The following is an 18,448-nucleotide window of genomic DNA, read 5'->3' as shown; positions in this document are numbered from 1 at the left end:
AAGGTGAACAGGGGGGATACTTAGATGACTTTAATAGACTTTAGAAGACCTGTACTGACATATATATACCTAAATATGCTAATTGGGCCTGTCAGTGTCCCTTTAAGGAAAACTCCTCACGTATATCATACAAATGAACTGTGTCGGTACTGACTACCTGAAGACAATTGATTTAGTAAATGTTCAACTGTTTGATAACAACTGACTCCTCATCATTTCCACTACTACACTCAACATTTGCACCTAACGGTGCTGGCGTCACAAACCAGGGGCACAGCCACCAAAGCACCTTAAACACCAATTACCATCAAGGGCACCTCAACCAACATCTGAATGGTGTTCCCTGTAACAGAGAATGCCCGAAGTATTTTGTGCTGTCTCACCATCCACTGTATGCCAGACCAGAAAGGCATCTGCTAACAGTGAGTACATGAACTATTACACCCATCGGTCTACCGTGAGCCTCACGCGTTTCCCCTGTGGTTTGGTAGTGTTACACATCATGACTCACTGAAACATAATATCCTAAGAAAAACATTAAGTCAGTTGTACACATTGAATAAATGTTGGCCAAACATGCTGATTTTGGTGGGACCAGCCAACCATCTAATGTGTATGGGGGCCCCCTCCTCCTCCTCCTCATTGCCCTTTGTCTGGCTGTAAGACAAGTGGCTGAAGCAGGAGCCTCCCTGCTATGACCTGTCTATAGCAAGGCAAAAGATTAAGCCTTGCCTCCCTTAGTTTCCAACCGATGATGAAGCAGTTCAGCAAGAGAGAAAGGATAGTATTACACTGCCTGATCTATGGGCAGTGCGAACGCCGATGGATGATAATCATTTATTGGCGCTCGTTTGCACCAGTCTGATTACACAGGCCAATGCAAACTTTTCTAAAGATGATTGGCAGCACATCTCTGATTACACAGGGAGATATGCTGCTGATTATCCGGCATCTTTCAACCTGATGAAAGTAGCCAATCAGCCGATGAACAAGCATTTCCTCGTTCATTGGCTGATCGATTATACAGACCAATTATTGGGAAAGAGTTTGTATCCCCAATAATTGGCCTGGAATTGTACAGTCTAATAGCCTAATAACAGTCTAATATTAACCACTGTTCTCTCTACAGGATTTCTACAAGACATTTTGTGTCAGGATCATGCAGAAAGTACTGCGGACTGGAAAAGTGGCAACAACTATATTTTTTCCTTACTTTTAGCATTTATTTCTAGGTTTAGTGTTCATTAGACATAAGGTATAACGTCACTTTCCTTAACCCCTTAAGGACCGGGCTCATTTTCACCTTAAGGACCAGGCCATTTTTTGCAAATCTGACCAGTGTCACTTTAAGTGCTGATAACTTTAAAACACTTTGACTTATCCAGGCCATTCTGAGATTGTTTTTTCGTCACATATTGTACTTCATGACACTGGTAAAATAAAGTCAAAAAAATGAATTTTTTTGCATAATAAAATACCTAATTTACCAAAAATTTAGAAAAATTTGCAAATTTCAAAGTTTCAGTTTCTCTACTTCTGTAACACATAGTAATACCCCCAAAAATTGTGATGACTTAACATTCCCCATATGTCTACTTCATGTTTGAATTATTTTGGGAATGATATTTTATTTTTTGGGGATGTTACAAGGCTTAGAAGTTTAGAAGCAAATCTTGAAATTTTTCAGAAATTTACAAAAACCCAATTTTTAGGGACCACTACAGCTCTGAAGTCACTTTGCGAGGCTTACATAATAGAAACCGCCCAAAAATGACCCCATTCTATAAACTACACCCCTCAAGGTATTCAAAACTGATTTTACAAACTCCGTTAACCCTTTAGGTGTTGCACAAGAGTTATTGGCAAATGGGGATGAAATTTGAGAATTTCATTTTTTTGCCTAATTTTCCATTTTAACCCATTTTTTCCACTAACAAAGCAAGGGTTAACAGCCAAACAAGACTGTATCTTTATTGCCCTGACTCTGCTGTTTACAGAAACACCCAATATGTGTCTGTAAACTACTGTACGGCCACACAGCGGGGCGTAGAGTGAAAGGTGCGCCGTATGGTTTTTGGAAGCCAGATTTTGCTGGACAGTTTTTTTGACACCATGTCCCATTTGAAGCCCCCTGATGCACCCCTAGAGTAGAAACTCCATAAAAGTGACCCCATCTAAGAAACTACACCCCTCAAGGTATTCAAAACTGATTTCACAAACTTCGTTAACCCTTTAGGTGTTGCACAAGAGTTATTGGCAGATGGGAATGAAATTTGAGAATTTCATTTTTTTGCCTAATTTTCCATTTTAACCCATTTTTTCCACTAACAAAGCAAGGGTTAACAGCCAAACAAGACTGTACCTTTATTGCCCTGACTCTGCTGTTCACAGAAACACCCAATATGTGTCTGTAAACTACTGTACGGCCACACAGCGGGGCGTAGAGTGAAAGGTGCGCCGTATGGTTTTTGGAAGCCAGATTTTGCTGGACAGTTTTTTTGACACCATGTCCCATTTGAAGCCCCCTGATGCACCCCTAGAGTAGAAACTCCATAAAAGTGACCCCATCTAAGAAACTACACCCCTCAAGGTATTCAAAACTGATTTTACAAACTTCGTTAACCCTTTAGGTGTTGCACAAGAGTTATTGGCAGATGGGAATGAAATTTGAGAATTTAATTTTTTTGCCTAATTTTCCATTTTAACCAATTTTTTCCACTAACAAAGCAAGGGTTAACAGCCAAACAAGACTGTATCTTTATTGCCCTGACTCTGCCGTTTACAGAAACACCCCATATGTGGCCGTAAACTACTGTACGGCCACACAGCGGGGCGTAGAGTGAAAGGTGCGCCGTATGGTTTTTGGAAGCCAGATTTTGCTGGACAGTTTTTTTGACACCATGTCCCATTTGAAGCCCCCTGATGCACCCCTAGAGTAGAAACTCCATAAAAGTGACCCCATCTAAGAAACTACACCCCTCAAGGTATTAAAAACTGATTTTACAAACTTCGTTAACCCTTTAGGTGTTGCACAAGATTTAATGGAAAATAGAGATACAATTTCAAAATTTCACTTTTTTGGCAGATTTTCCATTTTTATTTTTTTTTCCAGTTACAAAGCAAGGGTTAACAGCCAAACAAAACTCATTATTTATGGCCCTGATTCGGTAGTTTACAGAAACACCCCATATGTGGTCGTAAACTGCTGTAAGGGCACACGGCAGGGCGCAGAAGGAAAGGAATGCCATACGGTTTTTGGAAGGCAGATTTTGCTGGACTGTTTTTTTGACACCATGTCCCATTTGAAGCCCCCCTGATGCACCCCTAGAGTAGAAACTCCAAAAAAGTGACCCCATTTTAGAAAGTACGGAATAGGGTGGCAGTATTGTTGGTACTAGTTTAGGGTACATATGATTTTTTATTGCTCTATATTACACTTTTTGTGAGGCAAGGTAACAAGAAATAGCTTTTTTGGCACGTGTTTTTTTTTGTTATTTACAACATTCATCTGACAGGTTAGATCATGTGGTAATTTTATAGAGCAGGTTGTCACGGACGCGGCGATACCTAATATGTATACAATTTTTTTTTATTTATGTAAGTTTTATACAATAACTTTTTTTTTAAAACCAAAAAATTGTTTAGTGTCTCCATAGTCTAAGAGCCATAGTTTTTTCAGTTTTTGGGCGATTATCTTGAGTAGGGTCTAATTTTTTGCAGGATGAGATGACGGTTTGATTGGCACTATTTTGGGGTGCATATGACTTTTTGATCGCTTGCTATTACACTTTTTGTGACGTAAGATGGCAAAAAATAGCTTTTTTTACACCGTTTTTTTTTTTTTTTTTTTTTTTTTACGGTGGTCATCTGAGGGGTTAGGTCATGTGATATTTTTATAGAGCCGGTCGATACGGACGTGGCGATACCTAATATGTATACTTTATTTTTATTTATGTAAGTTTTACACAATGATTTTATTTTTGAAACAAAAAAAAATCATGTTTTAGTGTTTCCATAGTCTAAGAGCCATAGTTTTTTCAGTTTTTGGGCGATTATCTTGAGTAGGGTCTCATTTTTTGCGGGATGAGATGACGGTTTGATTGGTACTATTTTGGCGTAAATGCGACTTTTTTGATCACTTTTATTACCTTTTTTGGGAAGTAAGGTGGGCAAAATTTCAATTTTCTCATAGTTTTTATTTTTTTATTTTTATGGCGTTCACCGTGCGGGGAAAGTAACATGACCGTTTTATAGATCAGGTCGTTACGGACGCGGCGATACCTAATATGTGTAGTGTATTTTATTTTTTTAATTTTTATTCAGTGATAAATGTTTTTTTTTTTTATCTTAACTTTTTTCACTTTTTTTTTTATTTTTTTGACCCAGACCCACTTGGTTCTTGAAGATCCAGTGGGTCTGATGTCTGTATAATACAGTACAGAACCTATATAGGGTTCTGCACTGTATTTTACTTACACTGAACAGATCTATGCTTTCAGCACAGATCTGTTCAGCACCATGGACAGCAGGACGCCTGAGCAGGCGTCCTGTTGCCATGGGAACCTTCCCCGTCTGCCACAACTTCGCAGACGGGGAAGGGTAAGGACGGGGCTCTCGGGGGGATGCCTGGGGGCTCTCTCCCTCTCCCATCGGGGGGCTGCAAAGGCACAGCAGCCCCCCGATGGGAGAGGGAGGGAGCTCCCTGCACTGTTAACCTTTTCCATACAGCGGTCCATACGGACCGCTGTATGGAAAGGGTTAAACGGCTGACATCGCATCAACGATGTCAGCCGTTTATACCAGGGTGCCAGCAATGTGCTGGCACCCTGGTATATCCACTAGAAACCAACGATTATTCAAGGGGAGGCGGGCGGGGGATCGCGATCCCGCCTGCCGCACCGCCCGCCTCCCGCAACGCCCCCACAGCCTGCGACACCCCCCCTGCACCACCCGCCGCCATCAAATCGTGCAGGGGTGCAGGGGGAAGGTGAAATCTTGATTTTAGGCACTCTGAAGTTTCTCATCCCCGCGGTCAGGGACCGCGGGGATCAGAAACTGCAAAAAGCGCAGCAAACCGCAGGTCTGAATTGACCTGCGGTTTGCTGCGATCGCCGACACGGGGGGGTCAAATGACCCCCCCCTGCGTTGTTACGGGATGCCGGCTGAATGATTTCAGCCGAAATCCCGTTCCGATTAACCCCCGCGGCGCCGGAATTCAGATTTTAAGTCAGGACGTACCGGTACGTCCTCGGTCCTTAAGGACTCGGGAAATAGGGCGTACCGGTACGTCCTCGGTCCTTAAGGGGTTAAAGCACACACCCAGTTTACTGGGACAATTCATGTTTTTCTGCTAGCTGATCCCAATCCTATTAGTTTTATTAAAGGGGGATGTCCAGGATTAGAAAAAGGGGTTTCATTTTATTTTAAAACAGCGCCACTCTTGTCCATAGGCTGTGCTTGGCATTGCAGCACAGGCCCAGCTTAGTGAACAGAACTGAGCTGTAGTACAAGACACAAGTGATGGACATGCCTGGCGCTGTTTTCAAAAGAAAAAAAAAAAAACAGACACCTTTAAAACTATTAATGCTGTTAAGTCAAACATAAAGCAAACTACTATTGGAGATTTGTGCTTTGCTTTCCTAATCAAAGTAAAGTACCTGAATATCTTCTCGGCTAAGCCAAGTGGTTTTCGGAGTAATTCCTTCTGGGAGGGACCAGCCGCCTTCACTTGTTTCAGCATTATAATAGTAGTCAAATTTATCTTTCAATCTTATTTCCAGCCATGAACTTTCTTCTGTCTCTGCGGAACCTAGTAGTGTAAAATTGTACAGAGATTTTATTAGTGGAGAGTTGGAGACATAAACTATACAGCCTAAGGCCCCATGCACACGGCCGTGTTTCACGGCCGTGTGCGGGCCGTGGAACCGCGGCCTGGATCCCTCCTGAGAGCAGGAGCGCACGGCGTCACTGGTTGCTATGACGCCGTGCGCTCCCTGCTGCCGCCGCAATACAGTAATACACTGGTATGATCTATACCAGTGTATTACTGTACTGTGCCGGCAGCAGGGAGCGCACGGCGTCATAGCAACCAGTGACGCCGTGCGCTCCTGCTCTCAGGAGGGATCCAGGCCGCGGTTCCACGGCCCGCACACGGCCGTGAAACACGGCCGTGTGCATGGGGCCTAAGGCTTCATTTACACATCCGCAACGTGTTTTGCAGATCCACGGATACGCCAAACACGGACAGCGGCAATGTGCGTTCCGCATTTTGCGGACCGCACATTGCCGGCACTAATAGAATATGCCTGTTCTTGTCCGCAATTGCGGAAAAGAATAGGACATGTTCTATTTTTTGGCGGAACGGAAGTGCGGACCCGGAAGTGAGGTCCGCAATTCCGTGTCCAGGCAGCACGATGTGCAGCCCCATAGAAATGAATGGGTCCGCAATTCAGTTCCGCAAAATGTGGAACGAAATTGTGGACGTGTGAATGGAGCCTAAGGGAGCACCCCACCCAATGAGGAGTTTGGGAGAAGCGGTGGCTGAGTACGCATGCTGCTTCATTCAGACTCTGAGGGAGTTACATAAACTGTTACATTGGGGAGTTGTATAAGGGTCTGTTCACACAACATTTTTTGGCACTGTTTTTCACACGTTTTCCATTTGGAATCTGCGCTAAAAAGGGCTCTAAAAAGACTTCCATTCACTTCAACAGGAGACAGAGCTTGCTTTTTCAAACAACCTGAAAAAAAATGGCGTGGAAAAAAGCAGCAGCATACTCTGTCTTAGAGCGGAATCTGTGCTGATTCTCCCATTAAAATGAATTGAAAGCTGTAAAAATAGGAATCCGAAAATAAAAACACACCAAACACTGCAACAAAACCACGCAGAAAATCAGCCCGGATACCGTACTGATTTTTTAAGCACATTTTTAAAATCCAGAGTAGAAAAAAAATTGTTTTCGTCTATCAACAGCGCCAATATGGATGGGCTGTGTCTCAGCGCCATTCAAGTGAATGAGGCTAGGCTGCAATACCACAAACATACCATGGAAAATAGTGGCACTGCTTCTGGGAAAAACAATTTTTTTTTTTCTAAATCTCAGACAATCCCTTTAAATTGTATTCTCAAGCAAGATACCTTCATTTGCCTTCTTTTTCTTGGCCTCTGACAAGTCTTTGTGATACACCTCGGCACACTCTGGTAGAATCCCCTTTAGTCCAGCATTAGGTGACTGTAGTGCTAGCAATGTATGTTGAGGCTCATTCTTTTCCAAAGCTAGGTTAATTTCTGCCACACCAGCTGCCACTACACAAGCATCAGAAGGAAAAGAAAGTACAGTATTAAAAAAATCATATGACAACATAAAGATTTATTTCAGTGATGTGACATTTTCCAGGAGCACTTAGTTGTGTCATCACCCCTTGATAAAGCATCTGCTGCTACAGACCCCTGGAAAGCAGGTGATTTTGCTGGGGAGTACATTTTATTTCCCCTACTGATGAAATGTAGCATCACATGGAACCATTCAAATGAATGGCTGTCCATGTAATAAATGGATAGCTGCTGCTTATTTTAGCTGCTAGCTCTCTGGTATGGCTATTAAGACCCCCCCCCCCAATCTTGCCACTTATATGGCCTGTTAGGGCATATACACCTTGAATAAATTTCAGATTCTCCATGGCTGAAATACCTAATCCATACAACCCCTCCCACTACCTATCTGTAGCCACCATCCATCAAGGCCATCGTTCAGAGATTAAATTGTAATACAATGTACTGTACAGTATATCAGGATGTTAGAGCATGTCTTGTACTCTGTTAATTGAGTTGTATCTATGTGTTCCTGGAAAAGTCCTCAAACTCTTTTCTGAGCATTCTTGGGTGGGAATTGAAAATCAGACACGGTTTTACTTTATAACATTTGAACAGATTTAACTTTGATTTTAATTGACACAGGATTTCGCTTTTGTTTTATCTGTATCTTCATAAAACTTTTTTTTTCTTCAGATTTTAATTATGAAGGTGACCAAACAGGAGTTCTTCTAAAAATGTACTAAACGGCAATATAAGAGTTAAAGCTATAGCCAAACCTTAGTAATAGTGTCTCTATTACGTAAAAATTTCCATTTTTCTATGGTGTCGGCCCTTTACAGAGTTATGAGGTCGGAGTTGCAGAGAGCGATGAGAAGAAAGCAAAACTATTCAATTTCCCCCCCCCCACTGTATTCACTGAAGAAAATAAACTGTGTCTTGTAAGTCGTTCGGCACTGTGTAAGGTGGATTCTCAGTAAGAGGGTCGGTTACCCTAAAACCAAATTAAAGAAAAGGATCGGCACTTCGAAGATGATGATGCGGTGAGTTTATTGGTCACACATTACATTTGTGATGCGCGTTTCGGCACATATAGTGCCTTTCTCAAACAGCCACAATAACACAGTTTAAGAAAGGCACTATATGTGCCGAAACGCGCGTCACGAATGTAATGTGTGACCAATAAACTCACCGCATCAGCAACTTTGGTGTGCCGGTCCTTTTCTTCAATGAAGAAAATAAACTGTCAGATGAAAAGTAATGTAAAGTAAAAGTAAATTCCCCATTAAAAGTGGCCTGTCTGACCCAGGAAGAAGTACAGCGGCGTCTTAAAAAGATTAAAATAGACAAATCGCCGGGACCAGATGGCATACACTCCCGTATCCTAAGAGAATTAAGTAATGTCATAGACAGACCCTTATTTCTGCTATTTAAGGACTCTATACTGACAGGGAATGTTCCACAGGGTTGGTGCATACCAAATGTGGTGCCAATATTCAAAAAGTGTCCAAAAACAGATCCTGGAAACTATAGGCCGGTAAGTTTAAGATCTGTCGTGGGTAAACCATTTGAAGGTTTTCTAAGGCCTCTTTCACACTTGCGTTGTCCGGATCCGGCGTGTACTCCACTTGCCGGAATTACACGCCGGATCCGGAAAAACGCAAGTGTACTGAAAGCATTTGAAGACGGATCCGTCTTCAAAATGCTTTCAGTGTTACTATGGCACCCAGGACGCTATTAAAGTCCTGGTTGCCATAGTAGGAGCGGGGAGCGGGACGCTAAAGTCCTGGCAGCCATGGTAAGGTGTAGCGGGGAGCGGGGGAGCAGCATACTTACCATCCGTGCGGCTCCCGGGGCGCTCCAGAGTGACGTCAGAGCGCCCCAGGCGCATGGATGACGTGCCATGCGATCACGTCATCCATGCGCCTGGGGCGCCCTGACGTCACTCTGGAGCACCCCGGGAGTCGCACGGACGGTAAGTATGCTGCTCCCCGCTACACCTTACCATGGCTGCCAGGACTTTAGCGTCCCGGCAGCCATGGTAACCATTCAGAAAAAGCTAAACGTCGGATCCGGCAATGCGCCGAAACGACGTTTAGCTTAAGGCCGGATCCGGATCAATGCCTTTCAATGGGCATTCATTCCGGATCCGGTCTTGCAGCAAGTCTTCAGTTTTTTTGGCCGGAGCAAAAAGCGCAGCATGCTGCGGTATTTTCTCCGGCCAAAAAACGTTCCGTTCCGGAACTAAGGACATCCTGATGCATCCTGAACGGATTTCACTCCATTCAGAATGCATTAGGATAATCCTGATCAGGATTCTTCCGGCATAGAGCCCCGACGACGGAACTCTATGCCGGAAGACAATAACGCAGATGTGAAAGAGCCCTAAGAGATGCTATCTTGGAGTACCTCAATGAAAATTAGCAAATAATGCCATATCAGCATGGCTTCATGAGGGATCGGTCATGTCAAACTAATTTAATCAGATTCTATGAGGAGGCAAGTTCTAGACTTGACAGCGCGAATCAATGGATGTTGTATATCTGGACTTCTCCAAAGCATTTGACACTGTACCACATAGAAGGTTAGTATATAAAATGAGAATGCTCGGACTGGGAGAAAATGTCTGTATGTGGGTAAGTAACTGGCTCAGTGATAGAAAACAGAGGGAGGTTATTAATGGTACACACTCAGATTAGGTCACTGTCACTAGTGGGGTACCTCAGGGGTCAGTATTGGGCCCTATTCTCTTCAATATATTTATTAATGATCTTGTAGAAGGCTTGCACAGTAAAATATCAATTTCTGCAGATGACATTAAACTGTGTAGAGTAATTAACACTGAAGAGGACAGTATACTGCTACAGAGGGATCTGGATAGATTGGAGTCTTGGGCAGAAAAGTGGCAGATGAGGATTAACACTGACAAATGTAAGGTTATGCACATGGGAAGGAATAATGCAAGTCACCAGTACATACTAAATGGTAAAACACTGACATGGAAAAGGACCAAGGAATTTTAGTGAACAGCAAACTAAGGCTACTTTCACACTGGCGTTTTGGTTTCCGTTTGTGACATCCGTTTCAGGGCTCTCACAAGCGGTCCAAAACGGATCAGTTTTGCCCTAATGAAACATAGAATGTGTCGGCAGATAAGAACCATTTGGCCCATCTCGTCTGCCCAATATACTGAATACTATGAATAGCCCCTGGCCCTATCTTATATGAAGGATGGCCTTATGCCTATCCCATGCATGCTTAAACTCCTCCACTGTATTTGCAGCTACCACTACTCTCTCAGTAAAGTAATACTTCCTGATATTACTTTTAAACCTTTGCCCCTCTAATTTAGAACTATGTCCTCTTGTAGCAGTTTTTCTTCTTTTAAATCTTCTCTCCTCTTTTACCTTGTTGATTCCCTTTTATGTATTTAAAAGTTTCTATCATATCCCCTCTGTCTTGTCTTTCTTCCAAGCTATACATGTTAAGGTCCTTTAATCTTTCCTGGTAAGTTTTATCCTGCAATCCATGTACCAGTTTAGTAGCTCTTCTCTGATCTCTCTCCAAAGTATCAATATCCTTCTGGAGATATGGTCTCCAGTAGAGTTGAGCGAACACCTGGATGTTCGGGTTCGAGAAGTTCGGCCGAACATCCCGGAAATGTTCGGGTTCGGGATCCGAACCCGATCCGAACTTCGTCCCGAACCCGAACCCCATTGAAGTCAATGGGGACCCGAACTTTTCGGCACTAAAAAGGCTGTAAAACAGCCCAGGAAAGAGCTAGAGGGCTGCAAAAGGCAGCAACATGTAGGTAAATCCCCTGCAAACAAATGTGGATAGGGAAATGAATTAAAATAAAAATTAAATAAATAAAAATTAACCAAAATCAATTGGAGAGAGGTTCCATAGCAGAGAATCTGGCTTCCCGTCACCCACCACTGGAACAGTCCATTCTCAGATATTTAGGCCCCGGCACCCAGGCAGAGGAGAGAGGTCCCGTAACAGAGAATCTGTCTTCATGTCAGCAGAGAATTAGTCTGCATGTCATAGCAGAGAATGAGGCTTCACGTCAGCCACCACTGCAACAGTCCATTGGCATATATTTAGGCCCAGCACCCAGGCAGAGGAGAGAGGTCCCGTAACAGACAATCTGGCTTCATGTCAGCAGAGAATTAGTCTGCATGTCATAGCAGAGAATGAGGCTTCACGTCAGCCACCACTGCAACAGTCCATTGGCATATATTTAGGCCCAGCACCCAGGCAGAGGAGGGAGGTCCCGTAACAGAGAATCTGTCTTCATGTCAGCAGAGAATCAGTCTGCATGTCATAGCAGAGAATGAGGCTTCACGTCAGCCACCACTGCAACAGTCCATTGGCATATATTTAGGCCCAGCACCCAGGCAGAGGAGGGAGGTCCCGTAACAGAGAATCTGTCTTCATGTCAGCAGAGAATTAGTCTGCATGTCATAGCAGAGAATGAGGCTTCACGTCAGCCACCACTGCAACAGTCCATTGGCATATATTTAGGCCTAGCACACAGGCAGAGGAGAGAGGTCCCGTAACAGAGGATCTGTCTTCATGTCAGCAGAGAATCAGTCTGCATGTCATAGCAGAGAATGAGGCTTCACGTCAGCCACCACTGCAACAGTCCATTGGCATATATTTAGGCCCAGCACACACACAGGCAGAGGAGAGAGGTCCCGTAACAGAGAATCTGGCTTCATGTCAGCAGAGAATCAGTCTGCATGTCATAGCAGAGAATGAGGCTTCACGTCAGCCACCACTGCAACAGTCCATTGGCATATATTTAGGCCCAGCACACACACAGGCAGAGGAGAGAGGTCCCGTAACAGAGAATCTGGCTTCATGTCAGCAGAGAATCAGTCTGCATGTCATAGCAGAGAATGAGGCTTCACGTCAGCCACCACTGCAACAGTCCATTGGCATATATTTAGGCCCAGCACACACACAGGCAGAGGAGAGAGGTCCCGTAACAGAGAATCTGGCTTCATGTCAGCAGAGAATCAGTCTGCATGTCATAGCAGAGAATGAGGCTTCACGTCAGCCACCACTGCAACAGTCCATTGTCATAAATTTAGGCCCAGCACCCAGGCAGAGGAGAGAGGTCCCGTAACAGACAATCTGGCTTCATGTCAGCAGAGAATTAGTCTGCATGTCATAGCAGAGAATCAGGCTTCATGTCAGCCACCACTGCAACAGTCCATTGGCATATATTTAGGCCTAGCACACAGGCAGAGGAGAGGTTCATTCAACTTTGGGTAGCCTCGCAATATAATGGTAAAATGAAAATAAAAATAGGATTGAATGAGGAAGTGCCCTGGAGTCCAATAATATATGGTTATGGGGAGGTAGTTAATGTCTAATCTGGACAAGGGACGGACAGGTCCTGTGGGATCCATGCCTGGTTCATTTTTATGAACGTCAGCTTGTCCACATTGGCTGTAGACAGGCGGCTGCGTTTGTCTGTAATGACGCCCCCTGCCGTGCTGAATACACGTTCAGACAAAACGCTGGCTGCCGGGCAGGCCAGCACCTCCAAGGCATAAAAGGCTAGCTCTGGCCACGTGGACAATTTAGAGACCCAGAAGTTGAATGGGGCCGAACCATCAGTCAGTACGTGGAGGGGTGTGCACACGTACTGTTCCACCATGTTAGTGAAATGTCGCCTCCTGCTAACACGTTGCGTATCAGGTGGTGGTGCAGTTAGCTGTGGCGTGTTGACAAAAGTTTTCCACATCTCTGCCATGCTAACCCTGCCCTCAGAGGAGCTGGCCGTGACACAGCTGCCTTGGCGACCTCTTGCTCCTCCTCTGCCTTGGCCTTGGGCTTCCACTTGTTCCCCTGTGACATTTGGGAATGCTCTCAGTAGCGCGTCTACCAACGTGCGCTTGTACTCGCGCATCTTCCTATCACGCTCCAGTGCAGGAAGTAAGGTGGGCACATTGTCTTTGTAGCGTGGATCCAGCAGGGTGGCAACCCAGTAGTCCGCACAGGTTAAAATGTGGGCAACTCTGCTGTCGTTGCGCAGGCACTGCAGCATGTAGTCGCTCATGTGTGCCAGGCTGCCCAGGGATAAGGACAAGCTGTCCTCTGTGGGAGGCGTATCGTCATCGTCCTGCCTTTCCCCCCAGCCACGCACCAGTGATGGACCCGAGCTGCGTTGGGTGCCACCCCGCTGTGACCATGCTTCATCCTCATCCTCCTCCACCTCCTCCTCATCCTCGTCCTCCTCGTCCTCCAGTAGTGGGCCCTGGCTGGCCACATTTGTACCTGGCCTCTGCTGTTGCCAAAAACCTCCCTCTGAGTCACTTCGAAGAGACTGGCCTGAAAGTGCTAAAAATGACCCCTCTTCCTCCTCCTCCTCCTCCTCCTCCTGGGCCACCTCCTCTTCCATCATCGCCCTAAGTGTTTTCTCAAGGAGACATAGAAGTGGTATTGTAACGCTGATAACGGTGTCATCGCCACTGGCCATGTTGGTGGAGTACTCGAAACAGCGCAACAGGGCACACAGGTCTCGCATGGAGGCCCAGTCATTGGTGGTGAAGTGGTGCTGTTCTGTAGTGCGACTGACCCGTGCGTGCTGCAGCTGAAACTCCACTATGGCCTGCTGCTGCTCGCACAGTCTGTCCAGCATGTGCAAGGTGGAGTTCCACCTGGTGGGCACGTCGCATATGAGGCGGTGAGCGGGAAGGCCGAAGTTACGCTGTAGCGCAGACAGGCGAGCAGCAGCAGGATGTGAACGCCGGAAGCGCGAACAGACGGCCCGCACTTTATGCAGCAGCTCTGACATGTCGGGGTAGTTGTGAATGAACTTCTGCACCACCAAATTCAGCACATGCGCCAAGCAAGGGATGTGCGTCAAATTGGCTAGTCCCAGAGCTGCAACGAGATTTCGCCCATTATCACACACCACCAGGCCGGGCTTGAGGCTCACCGGCAGCAACCACTCGTCGGTCTGTTGTTCTATACCCCGCCACAACTCCTGTGCGGTGTGGGGCCTGTCCCCCAAACATATGAGTTTCAGAATGGCCTGCTGACGTTTACCCCGGGCTGTGCTGAAGTTGGTGGTGAAGGTGTGTGGCTGACTGGATGAGCAGGTGGAAGAAGAGGAGGAGGAAGCCGAGAAGGAGGAGGTGGCAACAGGAGGCAAAGAATGTTGCCCTGCGATCCTTGGCGGCGGAAGGACGTGCGCCAAACAGCTCTCCGCCTGGGGCCCAGCTGCCACTACATTTACCCAGTGTGCAGTTAGGGAGATATAGCGTCCCTGGCCGTGCTTACTGGTCCACGTATCTGTGGTTAGGTGGACCTTGCCACAGATGGCGTTGCGCAGTGCACACTTGATTTTATCGGATACTTGGTTGTGCAGGGAAGGCACGGCTCTCTTGGAGAAGTAGTGCCGGCTGGGAACAACATACTGTGGGACAGCAAGCGACATGAGCTGTTTGAAGCTGTCTGTGTCCACCAGCCTAAATGACAGCATTTCATAGGCCAGTAGTTTAGAAATGCTGGCATTCAGGGCCAGGGATCGAGGGTGGCTAGGTGGGAATTTACGCTTTCTATCAAATGTTTGTGAGATGGAGAGCTGAACGCTGGCGTGTGACATGGTTGAGACGCTTGGTGACGGAGGTGGTGGTGGTGGTGTTGGTGGTACATCCCCTGTTTGCTGGGCGGCAGGTGCCAACGTTCCTCCAGAGGCGGAGGAAGAGGCCGAGGCGGCAGCAGCAGAACAGGCCGAGGCGGCAGCAGCAGAAGAGGTAGCAGGGGGAGCCTGAGTGACTTCCTTGGTTTTAAGGTGTTTACTCCACTGCAGTTCATGCTTTGCATGCAGGTGCCTGGTCATGCAGGTTGTGCTCAGGTTCAGAACGTTAATGCCTCGCTTCAGGCTCTGATGGCACAGCGTGCAAACCACTCGGGTCTTGTCGTCAGCACATTGTTTGAAGAAGTGCCATGCCAGGGAACTCCTTGAAGCTGCCTTTGGGGTGCTCGGTCCCAGATGGCGGCGGTCAGTAGCAGGCGGAGTCTCTTGGCGGCGGGTGTTCTGCTTTTGCCCACTGCTCCCTCTTTTGCTACGCTGTTGGCTCGGTCTCACCACTGCCTCTTCCTCCGAACTGTGAAAGTCAGTGGCACGACCTTCATTCCATGTGGGGTCTAGGACCTCATCGTCCCCTGCATCGTCTTCCACCCAGTCTTGATCCCTGACCTCCTGTTCAGTCTGCACACTGCAGAAAGACGCAGCAGTTGGCACCTGTGTTTCGTCATCATCAGAGACATGCTGAGGTGGTATTCCCATGTCCTCATCATCAGGAAACATAAGTGGTTGTGCGTCAGTGCATTCTATGTCTTTCACCGCTGGGGAAGGGCTAGGTGGATGCCCTTGGGAAACCCTGCCAGCGGAGTCTTCAAACAGCATAAGAGACTGCTGCATAACTTGAGGCTGAGACAGTTTCCCTGGTATGCATGGGGGTGATGTGACAGACTGATGGGGTTGGTTTTCAGGCGCCATCTGTGCGCTTTCTGCAGAAGACTGGGTGGGAGATAATGTGAACGTGCTGGATCCACTGTCGGCCACCCAATTGACTAATGCCTGTACCTGCTCAGGCCTTACCATCCTTAGAACGGCATTGGGCCCCACCATATATCGCTGTAAATTCTGGCGGCTACTGGGACCTGAGGTAGTTGGTACACTAGGACGTGTGGATGTGGCAGAACGGCCACGTCCTCTCCCAGCACCAGAGGGTCCACTAACACCACCACGACCATGTCCACGTCCACGTCCCTTACTAGATGTTTTTCTCATTGTTATGGTTCACCACAACAACAAATATATTATTTGGCCCAATGTATTGTATTCAAATTCAGCGGGATATAAATTTGAGGCCTAGTATTTAGGCGCTGGGTGACCGGTATGGATTTAGTGACAGAATTAGACTTGGAAATGCACAGAAGCGTGTGTGTGAAGTTATTCTGAATGACCCTATGTGCACCTTCAATATGATCTACCCTTTTAGGGATAGATTTCAAATAGCTCTGATATAGCAGAAACCACTAAATTATGAAATTGCTAAATTGGGAATTGTATTTCAACCCAGAACAAGAAATGTGCTTGAACGGACACTAAATAACTCGCCCAGCTACAGCACTAAGGACAGATTTAGCGGGATATAAATTTGAGGCCTAGTATTTAGGCGCTGGGTGACAGGTATGGGTTTAGTGCCAGAATTAGACTTGGAAATACACAGTAGCGGGTGTGTGTGAAGTTATTCTGAATGACCCAATGTGCACCTTGAATATTATATACCCTTTTAGGGATAGATTTCAAATAGCTCTGATATAGCAGAAACCACTAAATTATGAAATTGCTAAATTGGGAATTGTATTTCAACCCAGAACAAGAAATGTGCTTGAACGGACACTAAATAACTCGCCCAGCTACAGCACTAAGGACAGATTTAGCGGGATATAAATTTGAGGCCTAGTATTTAGGCGCTGGGTGACAGGTATGGGTTTAGTGCCAGAATTAGACTTGGAAATACACAGTAGCGGGTGTGTGTGAAGTTATTCTGAATGACCCAATGTGCACCTTGAATATTATATACCCTTTTAGGGATAGATTTCAAATAGCTCTGATATAGCAGAAACCACTAAATTATGAAATTGCTAAATTGGGAATTGTATTTCAACCCAGAACAAAAAATGTGCTTTGACGGACACTAAATATCTTGCCCAGCAACAACAGTACAGCGGTAACGAGAGATTTAGCAGGATATAAATTTGAGGCCTAGTATTTAGGCGCTGGGTGACAGGTATGGGTTTAGTGACAGAATTAGACTTGAAAATACACAGTAGCGGGTGTGTGTGAAGTTATTCTGAATGACCCAATGTGCACCTTGAATATTATATACCCTTTTAGGGATAGATTTCAAATAGCTCTGATATAGCAGAAACCACTAAATTATGAAATTGCTAAATTGGGAATTGTACTTCAACCCAGAACAAAAAATGTGCTTTGACGGACACTAAATATCTTTCCAAGCAACAACAGTACAGCGGTAACGAGAGATTTAGCAGGATATAAATTTGAGGCCTAGTATTTAGGCGCTGGGTGACAGGTATGGGTTTAGTGACAGAATTAGACTTGGAAATACACAGTAGCGGGTGTGTGTGAAGTTATTCTGAATGACCCAATGTGCACCTTGAATATTATATACCCTTTTAGGGATAGATTTCAAATAGCTCTGATATAGCAGAAACCACTAAATTATGAAATTGCTAAATTGGGAATTGTACTTCAACCCAGAACAAAAAATGTGCTTTGACGGACACTAAATAACTTTCCCAGCTACAACAGGACAGCGGTAACGAGAGATTTAGCGGGATATAAATTTGAGGCCTAGTATTTAGGCGCTGGGTGACAGGTATGGGTTTAGTGACAGAATTAGACTTGGAAATACACAGTAGCGGGTGTGTGTGAAGTTATTCTGAATGACCCTATGTGCACCTTCAATATGATCTACCCTTTTAGGGATAGATTTCAAATAGCTCTGATATAGCAGAAACCACTAAATTATGAAATTGCTAAATTGGGAATTGTATTTCAACCCAGAAGAAAAAATGTGCTTTGACGGACACTAAATAACTTTCCCAGCTACAACAGGACAGCGGTAACGAGAGATTTAGCAGGATATAAATTTGAGGCCTAGTATTTAGGCGCTGGGTGACAGGTATGGGTTTAGTGACAGAATTAGACTTGAAAATACACAGTAGCGGGTGTGTGTGAAGTTATTCTGAATGACCCAATGTGCACCTTGAATATTATATACCCTTTTAGGGATAGATTTCAAATAGCTCTGATATAGCAGAAACCACTAAATTATGAAATTGCTAAATTGGGAATTGTACTTCAACCCAGAACAAAAAATGTGCTTTGACGGACACTAAATAACTTTCCCAGCTACAACAGGACAGCGGTAACGAGAGATTTAGCAGGATATAAATTTGAGGCCTAGTATTTAGGCGCTGGGTGACAGGTATGGGTTTAGTGACAGAATTAGACTTGAAAATACACAGTAGCGGGTGTGTGTGAAGTTATTCTGAATGACCCAATGTGCACCTTGA

General features: G+C 45.4%; 1 protein-coding gene across 2 annotated transcripts in view; it reads right to left on the bottom strand.

Moving 5' to 3' along the window:
- Nucleotides 1-18,448, bottom strand: part of IQGAP2 (IQ motif containing GTPase activating protein 2) — a 340,563-nt gene that overhangs the window by 71,766 nt on the left and 250,349 nt on the right. For both annotated transcript variants that reach the window (XM_044276088.1, XM_044276089.1), the window contains 2 exons: nt 7,139-7,306; nt 5,658-5,809 (listed from right to left, as the gene is read on the bottom strand). In XM_044276088.1, the coding sequence (XP_044132023.1) occupies nt 5,658-5,809; nt 7,139-7,306 (320 nt within the window). The remainder of the gene's footprint in view (nt 1-5,657; nt 5,810-7,138; nt 7,307-18,448) is intronic.

Source organism: Bufo gargarizans, chromosome 1 (assembly GCF_014858855.1).
Source record: "Bufo gargarizans isolate SCDJY-AF-19 chromosome 1, ASM1485885v1, whole genome shotgun sequence".
In the NCBI taxonomy this organism is placed as follows: domain Eukaryota; kingdom Metazoa; phylum Chordata; class Amphibia; order Anura; family Bufonidae; genus Bufo; species Bufo gargarizans.
This window is presented reverse-complemented; position numbering and strand designations above follow the sequence as displayed.